Source organism: Cololabis saira, chromosome 11 (genome assembly GCF_033807715.1).
Source record: "Cololabis saira isolate AMF1-May2022 chromosome 11, fColSai1.1, whole genome shotgun sequence".
Lineage (NCBI taxonomy): Eukaryota > Metazoa > Chordata > Actinopteri > Beloniformes > Belonidae > Cololabis > Cololabis saira.
The window spans coordinates 39,557,291-39,567,753 of record NC_084597.1 but is presented as its reverse complement, the minus strand read 5'-3'; the positions used below and the strand labels follow the sequence as shown (position 1 = coordinate 39,567,753).

The window sequence follows — 10,463 nt, the reverse complement described above, 5'->3', positions numbered from 1 at the left end:
GGAGAAAACAAGGATAGGAGGAAGGAAAGAAACAAGGAAAGAAGGAAGGAGGGGAGAAAAGAGGAAGGGAAGAAGGAAGGAGAGCAGGAGGAAAGAAGGAAGGAAGGGAAAAAGGAAGGAAGGAAGAAAAGGGGAGAAGGAAGGGAGAAAACAAGGATAGGAGGAAGGAAGGGAGAAAAGAGGAAGGGAAGAAGGAAGGAGAGAGCAGGAGGAAAGAAGGAAGGAAGGGAAAAAGGAAGGAAGGAAGGAAGGAAGGAAGGAAGGAAGGAAGGAAGGAAGGAAGGAAAGGGGAGAAGGAAGGGAGAAAACAAGGATAGGAGGAAGGAAAGAAACAAGGAAAGAAGGAAGGAGGGGAGAAAAGAGGAAGGGAAGAAGGAAGGAGAGCAGGAGGAAAGAAGGAAGGAAGGAAGAAAAGGGGAGAAGGAAGGGAGAAAACAAGGATAGGAGGAAGGAAGGGAGAAAAGAGGAAGGGAAGAAGGAAGGAGAGAGCAGGAGGAAAGAAGGAAGGAAGGGAAAAAAGAAGGAAGGAAGGAAGGAAATGAGCCTGAAAGAAAGAAAGAAAGAAAGAAAGAAAGAAAGAAAGAAAGAAAGAAAGAAAGAAAGAAAGAAAGAAAGAAAGAAAGAAAGAAAGAAAGAAAGATTCCCGTTGATGAGGTTTTTGTGTAACAAACATGGCGGATCTGAGAGCGAGATAGATTTATAGTTGAAAAGGTGGAGTTGAATTGGTATTTTTTTTATCGTCATTTTTATCGTTATTGGGATAAATGCCAGAAATTATCGTGATACATTTTTTAGTCCATACCGCCCATCCCTAATGAGCAGTTATGTCATTGCAGTGTAAACATAGCCACTTGCTATTGATGATTATCAACTCCTATCCTCATGTATGAACTGCTTGAAAGTGTTTTAATTTAAAATATATGTAGCAGCAACACTTGAATCTTAAATGAGAATATCTTATTCCCGGTGGCATTATGACATATAAAATGATGAAGACCGTCCAGAACGTGTCAGAATGATCTGAACTAAGTGTCGTGACATGGGAAAGGAAATGCACAGATGTTAAACAGAAGATAAATAGAGAAAAATGTCATTTTTAGAGACTGCTGTATTCTCAAAAGGTTGCACTGCCCTGCTGCACTTCAGCCTGAGCCTTGAGTCTTCTTTGCCTTTTAAAAGTGCAATTCTAGAGGGACATCTAATATTTCAGAGGTCATTTATAAATTCTTTCTAGGTTAAAACCAAATGAAACCATCTGGGTGAGTGTTGCAAGGAGAATATAGCCCACATACTCGTCATGAGTTTGCATGTGACGATAAAAGTAAAGATAATAATGGACAACCTTTGAGCATTTTATATTTAATCTTTGTCAAGTTATATCTATCAGTAACAATTCACAAAAGAAAAAACATGAATATAAAAATACTGCCTAATCCACACGTGAAAAAAAGAGTGTTTTACTAAGTTTATTGAACAAAATATTCTTTTTTTTTCAGTTACAGTATACAGGTAATAAAAATACCTGGAAATCCCTCTGCATTTGTCGTAGGTTGTTAATTTTCCTTTCATCTGCAGTGAAATCACTGTTATGGACTTATTCTAGAACAAATAAAGTAGCGGCTCAGCCACCGGAGCTCCCGCCGCCGGCTCCATTCCTGCTGCCACGCGGTCAGCAGGCCTCTCAGATAACGTACACGTCGGTCTTCTCCCCGAGAAGCCAGTACGTTGTCATTTTGCCTTTGCCCTGGAAAAACACAGAAATCAATAGGTTGATCATTGCAGAAGCAGCAGGCGTGAGGGAGGGAGGGGGGTGGACTGATGCCCCATTAGACTGTTCTTTGTTTATGGATGACCTGAATGAAACTTATTCTGATGGAATCACAGAAGGTAGTGCAAAAATGTAAAACTATAAAGACAAAAAAACATGTGTAGACGTGCAAAAAAAATAACTATGTACATAAATGGACTAATATTTAATTTATCACTTTTATCAAATGTATTTTATCTCAACCATTCACTAACATCTACTGTATTTCCAGTCAAAATATAAAATCAAGCCCTGCAACTGAACAAGCTCATATTACATCTACGAAACCTGAAGGCAAAGTGAACTCTGACTTGTGCAACACCAAACTAAACGTCCTGTGCAGTTCACATCATTTGCTGTTGTGGCAAAAGTGTAGTTGAGCGTGTCTTCCAGATGTTGATTGCGTGGCCTCCAGATGTGGGAGTTTTGTTCAGTGACAGATTGTTGTAGAATGTGTGGTGAAATAAAATCAAAAATCTAAATAATTATCTAAAATTATTGATATACGTCACAAAGGTACGACGGAGTATTAGGGCCAAACTAATACAAAAAAAGGAAATTACGAGAATAAAGTCACAATATAATGAGAATAAAGTCGTTAAATTATGTGAATAAAGTCATAATGTTGCGAGAATAAAGTCGTAATAGAATAAAATCGTAATATTATGAGAATAAGTCGTAACATTACGAGAATAAAGTCGTAACATTACGAGAATAAAGTCGTAACATTACGAGAATAAAGTCGTAACATTACGAGAATAAAGTCGTAATATTATGAGAATAAAGTTGTAATATTACGAGAATAAAGTCGTAACATTACGAGAATAAAGTCGTAATATTACGAGAATAAAGTGGTAATTTATGAGAACTCTAACAGGAAGAGCATCTTCTCCCAGTGTTAAAATGAGGAATATTGAGCATCTTGTGAAGTTATATTTATATATTTATAATATATTACGACTTTATTCTCACAACATTATGACTTTATTCTGGTAATTCTACGATTTTATTTTCGTAATTTCCATTTTTTTTTTGTCTTAGTTTGGCCCTAATACTCCGCAGTACGAAGGGAATGTGAAAATAATATTTTTTTTATTTGTCTTTAAATTTTCAATTCTTTTGTTACACTTACAGATTTACTCTTTTTTGTACCAATCATCAACTTTCATCAACTTTCATTTAAACTTTCAGTCATTTTAGATGACCTGCTTACACCTCCACTTGTCTTCAAAGGTGACACTTGATGCATAAATGCTGAAAGAAAATCTTTTAATATAACGCTGAAAACAAAAATGTGTAAGGTTAATGGTTAATCAGCAGGGAATTCATGAACAGTTCTGATTGTGTCTACATTTTACCCTTCTGTCGAACATCTTCTCATCAGTTTAATATTTCATTTAGAGGTCCTAAACTCTGGAACAATTTAGATATGTCTCTGAGGTCCACATTGTCATTTATATCCTTCAAAAAATTTCTGAAAAAATATCTCATGTCCTAATTTTTCAATGTATTCTCTATAATGTATCTTTGTTTTCTTTGCATGTTTATAATTAGAGTTTTCCTATGTTTGTACATTTAATTTTCTGTTTACAGTAGATGACGGGAGTGGAACTCTGTACAAGCCCTCTGGGCTTCGTTAACTCCTTGCACTATTTTTTTCAAATTGTGCTAAATAAATAAATACAAAAAATACAAATGAAGAGCTACTCCCACATTTGGTTTCAGTGTTATTTACCTAAAAGCTTTTTCAATTAAATATATTGATCCCTCCTCCCTGCTTGTTAAAATAAAGTGATCAGTTGTTGAAGCACTACTTTACAAAACAAACTACTGATAAATTAATCAAAATAACGAACCTCAATTGTAGATTTAGCTATGAAAAAGCATTTAGTTCTTTTTATCCATTTAATCTATTTGGTCTGTTTAGGTTTAGAAATGTAAAATCTGAAGATAAGTGACTTGTGCAGATATGGTATGTGCATCATTTTATAAATTTTTTTAAGGACAGAATTTTACCTTCATTTCTACGTCTCCTCGTAACTGAAGGTCAAAGTAACCAAACTCATCCAGCACTCCTTTGGTTGCCGAGGAGAGATGGATCTTTAAGGCTGCAAGACAAACATAGCATTTTCACAATGTATACTCTAATGAACTCCCATTTGAAATACTTCTGTTTCCTTTTTTTTCTTATGTATCAATCCTAAAGTGAAGTACCAGAGACGCAGCAGAGTCTGATGATCCGATGCATCAGTCCAATCAGACTCAGCAGCTCATATGCAAACAGTGATGAAACCCTGTCTTGCTTCATTCAATTAAAGCACAGTGCAGAGATGCAAGACTTGATTCCTGCCTGTGAGGCTTCGAGCTGCACAGTTTATCACCAACTAAGGGGCCTTTGCTGTAAGTGCTATCAATTATTTACCAGTGGGGGCACAATACAGGAAGGGACTCAGCAGCTGAATCGATACATCTGCTGATTCACTCCAACCAGTTTCATAACACTGGCTGCTAACATTGCTAGTTGAGGACAGAAATATCCGGGCATAGAAACTTAGAAATAGAATTTTAGAGGAATGTTTTCATCAAACCACATTAATAGATTAGTAGGATAGATCCATATAGGACAAAAAACATTTAATAAAAGTATTACAGTTTATATATACACTCACTGATATATTAAGGGAAAAAAAGTGGTTCTAAGTGAGAGAAAAACAGCTACAGACGATAAAAAACACAGCAGCATGAGAAGCGAAGATGGAAGTGATGACATCACACCGTCACAGTAAAGTCTTTACGCTGGTTACAACTGACTCACTGAATTCATTTCTGATTATGCTATGTTTTTAAGGACCGGAAGCTTGTGAAAACATCCATGGTGCCCAAATAGTCACTTTTAAACGGCCTAATCTCAGGCTCATGACATTTTCCCCCTGCACCGGAGGCTTTTAGGTATAACAAGTAAACTGAGGTCCAGTGGAAACCTGGTGTGGTCTGAGATGCCAGTCTAATAGCAGAAAAATATGAGTCAGTGGCATATTAAGCTCTGGAGCTAAGGGACCTTTCTTTGTTTCTAAATTATTACAATTTCATTTTATGTTTAACTCCTTATTCACATATTTTATATAATATCTGTTCTCATTTCTGTATATGAATCATTTTACACTGCCTATGTGTGTGAAATGAATAAATAATAGCTTAAATTAAAATAATCTTAAAGTAAATTCAAGTACTTTAATAAATAAAATAATAACAGAATAAAAAAATAAATTAAGCACAAGTAGCACAAAATTTCAAGCCTTTGTACTTTCCTTTTTTAACCAGGCAGAACTAGAACAAACATGAACTCATAGAAACTCTGTGTGTTTGAGTCTGTGTAAATGTGACAAAACATGCAAAAACAAACATTTTTCCCAAAGAATCACTCAGTGATGTCATGAGATTGACGCGTACGTGGATAAAAGGGATAAAAGAAAAGTAACAGCTCAACGTAGCCTAATGTAGCGGAGTAAGAGGAACAGTTTCTCCTTCACAAATCTACTCAAGTAAAAGTAAAAAGTATAGTGATTCAAAACTACTCCTAAAAGTACAACATTTCCCAAAACTTACTCAAGTAAATGTAACTTAGTAAATGTAACTCGTTACTTCACACCTCTGTACAAAGTAAATTAATTACAATGTGGCTGTGCTGAACTGCAAACACACTGCAAAGTAGTAGCAAAACCTTCAAGAGCTGAGAGCCTCGTTATACAACGAATAAACATTTAAAAATATCATTGACACGATGAATAACTATGACTGTATGTGTTTAAAACATGTCCTTCCCTCTTGAAAATCCACATCTTTGTGAATACATCAGCAAGATCCTTAAACAAGCATCACAGTCAGGAAAAATATAATAGATAACATCCGCACTCACCCTCTCCATTGGACTCCATCCGGGACGCTGTGTTGACAGTATCTCCAAACAAACAGTATCTGGGCATTTTCAACCCAACCACACCGGCGCACACCGGACCTGTGAAACGAGATAAAAATAAACTCATTTTGCGATGGTCCACTTATGTTGCATGTCAAGTATTTGGATTAAAAGCCTAAACAGTGCTGCCATGAGCTGCTACAGTCTTAATACTATGTCACAAACCCTCCTGTAAATGACATCAGAGTGCACGTTGAAGGCATAGGGCAGTAAAAGTGTTTATGTCCACATCACTCGTGCACATCCAGAGGTGGGATGTTACATATCACAAAGTCCCGCTGTCTGCATTATGCTCATTCCACCTCCGTCCGGTTAAAGTATTATACTGTAGTTTAGAATGGCTCTCGCAATAAAACCTTTAGGTTTTTTACAGTGTTAATTTCAATGTATGATCATTTTGAAGCCTGCGTGTTGTGCAAATGTTGAATACGTTGTAGTCTTTATTACAGTGCTACTTTTACTCTATTATACATCAATACATTTACTTTAACTTGAGTCATTAGCGTGATATAGGGCTGGGCGATATGGACCAAAAGTCATATCTCGATATTTTCTAGCTGAATGGCGATACTCGATATATATCGATATTTTTTCTGTGTATGTAATGTATAAAACAAATGAAATAAAATAAACTGCCTGCATGTATAGAATGAAAATGCTAAAATAAAACAAATACCCCTTTCCTGCATAACAATTAAATTAAAATACACTGTGCAATTAATACAATGTAGACAGTAACAGGCAGACTTTTCCACTGAGGTTGACAATTGTGCAAATAACAAAACATTTGTGCAAATCTCAAATAAAACATTCAAGTCAATTTGTCACAAAACAAGCTGTATCAAAATCATAAAAAAATAAAAAATAAAAAATATTTTTTTTTTTTTTTTTTAAATCGATATAAACGATATTGTCTCATACCATATCGCGTTTGAAAATATATCTATATATATTAAAATCTTGATATATCGCCCAGCCCTACGTTGTAGTCTTTATTACAGTGCTACTTTTATTCTATTATACATCAATACATTTACTTTAACTTGAGTCATTACCGTGATATACTGTTATATGATTTCATATAAGTAATACTTCAGAATCTTTTGATTCAGTATGATCTGACACAGTTTCTCATAGGGACTGCCAATGAACTCTTATCAGTGTCATAAAACCATATTGATTTCCATTAGGCCAAAAGAGACACTCAATTTTAGTGGATATAAAGTAGCTAAATAATTTCAGTAATTTTTCAAACAGAAGGAGACAGATGCTGATAAATTTTGAATGTATTATAAAATGGAGAGTAAAATAAGACCCTGTCTGAGAAGGAGAAATAGTTTCACAGAGGCAATCATTACATTGATTGGTTTTCTTATAAATCACATTGAAAAAGTTGCCAAACTATAGATTTTAGGAAGGTCGGAGTATTCAGTTTGTTCAAAAAGCTCAGGACCTACATGCATAAAACTTTGTGCAGGTTTGTGGGTAAATACAGAAACATAATTACACAGTGTGGTACTGTTATGTATATTTTTATCAACACTTAAGTGTTGCGATTATGAGACATAATCACAAGCTTGATCATCTTTTCTTTTTTTTTTTTATCTAGGACTGGATGCACACACCGCAAATTTATACACGTAACAATGCAAGTGACAGGAAACAGGAACTGTAAAACAGAGAAAATAAAAATAATAATGATATAAACTCAGAGCAGAGGACCCTGCAAAGAAAAGAAATGGTCAGAGGAGTGGATTAGATTCAGATCACATTCAAAGGGCAAAAGAGTTCATTACAGCTACAGGAGGAGGACAAATCTGATCAAATCTATACTAATCCACTTGATAAAGTGTGTTTAGGAGGGACTAGAGACTCCTGGAGCAGGACTGTTACACACAGCCACAGCTCAACTGTGGTGGAGGGAAAATTAAGAAAACGTGCCTTGTGTCCGTTTCCACATATCAGGTTTAAAATGCTCCAGTTACATGTGTATTCGTGGTCTGAAGAAGAGACGTGCACATTCTCACCACACACACTTCCTGTACGAATAAATAAAGCAGTTTGTGTGGAAAAGGCACGTGTGGGGTTTTAATGTTGATGCCTCTGATACTGTGCTGTTTACAGCTGAGTCTCTCATCAGAGGCCAGTTAACTGCTGATAGACTCAAAGTGGAATAAGTGATGCGATGGTCCTCCCACTGGGCCGGAGGAAATTATCAATGGCGCACAGCTGTGGAGAAGTTGCCATAAAAAAAAAAATGGGGCGAGCAAACATACTTATGATTGCTGTAAACAATTTCCTCTGCAAAATAAAAAGCGAAAAACAGCAGAAAGATACGGAGCCTGTGAAGGATCATGCAATATATGTTTAATGTTGACAGAATCGAGGGCACGTTTTATCAACTCGTGTGCATGTCTATTAACTCGTGTGCACGTTTAATTAAATTGTGCGCACGAGTTAATGAGAGTGCTCACGAGTTATTAACTCGTGTGTACGATTTAATCAATCGTACACATGAGTTAATAAAACGTGTGCACATTTTTTTTTACTAAATTGTGCGCACGATTTGGTTAAACGAGCTGTTGTTTTCCTTAATTGAGTGCTCGCTCCTCTGCACATCCTCTGTCCTGACGCGCAAACCGTTATTTATGCATTTCTTGTGCATCCAACGATACCCATGGAGTCTTCCTGGGCCTTGGAGTTGGCCCAAAATAAAATCAGTGATGAGACCTAGATCATCATAATTCCGACGGCGTAGATTACTTGCTTTAAGCATTCTTTTTAAAGTGGCTAGACTAATCACTACACCATGTTGGGAGGCTAGAGTTGCCAGCATTTCTTTTTGCGGCATGCCTAACCCATGGTAAATTCTTAGGAGATCCATGTTTAAAGGATCTTAATGCCCTGATAAGGGACGCATTACAGCACGATTGAATATAACGTGCGCACGTTATATTATATTATATATATATATATATATATATATATATATATATATATATATATATATATATATATATATATATATATATATATATATATATATATATATATATATATAATATGCGCACAATTTTCAAAATAAACAATTTTTCAAAATTTTCAAGCACAATTTTCAAAATAAATTGTGCTCACGATGACACATAACGTGCTCTCGATTAACTTTAACGTGGCCACGAAGTTACTTTTTTTTCTTCACTTGAGCTCTTACAGGCTCCGTAGAAAGTTGCAGCTGAAAGAAAATAAAATGATCATCAACCATCAGCGTCTGAACAGCATGGACACCTTGTGTCCAGATTTGCAGCGGACTCACCTGTGTGTATACCTATCCTGAGTCTCAGCTGGTCGTTTGGTCTGTGTCGGATCTTGAATGTTTTGACCTGCTCTAACAAAGCGAGCGACATGCTGGCGATCTCCCTCGCATGAAGCTTGCCGTTCCGCACCGGCAGCCCGGACACCACCATGTAGGCATCGCCAATGGTCTCCACCTGACGGGTCAACCAGAGATCTCTTATCATTTGGTTGTTCTATCCTCAAATTTATCAATCAAATTTTATTTATATAGCACCTTTCATCCAGGTACATGAAATACAAAGTGCTTTGACATTTTGACTGAAAAATAAGCGTAATAAATAAAAAAAATAAAAACTGGGAGACCCAAAAAAATAAAAACTGGGTGACCAAAAAAAATTAAAAATGGGAGACCAAAAAATATAAAAACTGGGAGACCAATGCACACTGACATACAATATAGTTAATTAAAATGAAAAAAAAGGATAAAAGTTCAAGGATTAAGGCTAGAAAATAATCAGTCCACAACAATAAAATATAATAATAAAAACATTACAAGAAATAGATAAATAAATAAAACAGATACCCTTAAAAAAATGTTAAACAGAATAAAACTATAAAATGTGATGCTACATAAAAGCCAGACCAAAGAGATGAGTTTTTAGTCTACGTTTAAAAATGTCCACATTTCCAGTTCCTCTCAGATCCTCCGGTAGGCTGTTCCACAGTTTTGGAGCATAGTGGCTAAAAGCAGCGTCACCAAATCTTTTAGTTCTACTCTGTGGAGATGGTAATGAGATGCTCAGGTTGTCTTAATGCTCCATTTATACGTGTGTTTCTCACCTTGTAAACATCAAAGTTGTCAATTATGGCATCGAAACACGTGTAGAGATCATTGAGCAATGTGACAACCTAAAGAGAGAGAGAGAGAGAGAGAGGAGTAATGTTAACCTGACGTGTCTCTGGAAGATCACACACTTGTATAATAGCTGATGGTAAGCTGAGGCTCACTAATGAAGATATTTATGAGGAATCAGATCCACAGATGCAACAATGCAAACAATCCCATTTAGACATGTGTATTTGCCTATACCAGTAAGGTAGCAGTGATATTGGAGGCTCATGTAAACCTCATTACTACCACTAGTATTATTCACACACAGGTGAAATGATCTTTGATGGAGGAGGATCTCAATTCTGAGCTTGACATCATTATATCCACAGAGAGCTACTCGAGGCACGCTCTTTAAATAAATACATTGTTCATATTCATGCGTTTTGTGTTTGTGACAGGATAATGCGTGGTTTGCATTGTTCAGATTTGTTTCCTGGTGCAGCACAATTGGTGACAGAGTGAAAAAGCACACTGAGCTCTCCTTTTCATGACAT

At 36.1% G+C, this 10,463-nt stretch overlaps 1 protein-coding gene across 1 annotated transcript in view; it reads right to left on the bottom strand.

Annotated features, from left to right (window-relative positions):
- Positions 1–1,343: 1,343 nt before the first annotated feature.
- npr2 (natriuretic peptide receptor 2) overlaps positions 1,344–10,463 on the bottom strand; it is a 90,137-nt gene continuing 81,017 nt past the window's right edge. Inside the window, exons 18-22 of the mRNA XM_061734487.1 lie at positions 9,918–9,986; positions 9,097–9,271; positions 5,724–5,822; positions 3,824–3,915; positions 1,344–1,744 (exon numbers count right to left, since the gene is read on the bottom strand). Of these exons, the coding sequence (XP_061590471.1) occupies positions 1,682–1,744; positions 3,824–3,915; positions 5,724–5,822; positions 9,097–9,271; positions 9,918–9,986 (498 nt within the window). The 3' untranslated portion in view covers positions 1,344–1,681. The remainder of the gene's footprint in view (positions 1,745–3,823; positions 3,916–5,723; positions 5,823–9,096; positions 9,272–9,917; positions 9,987–10,463) is intronic.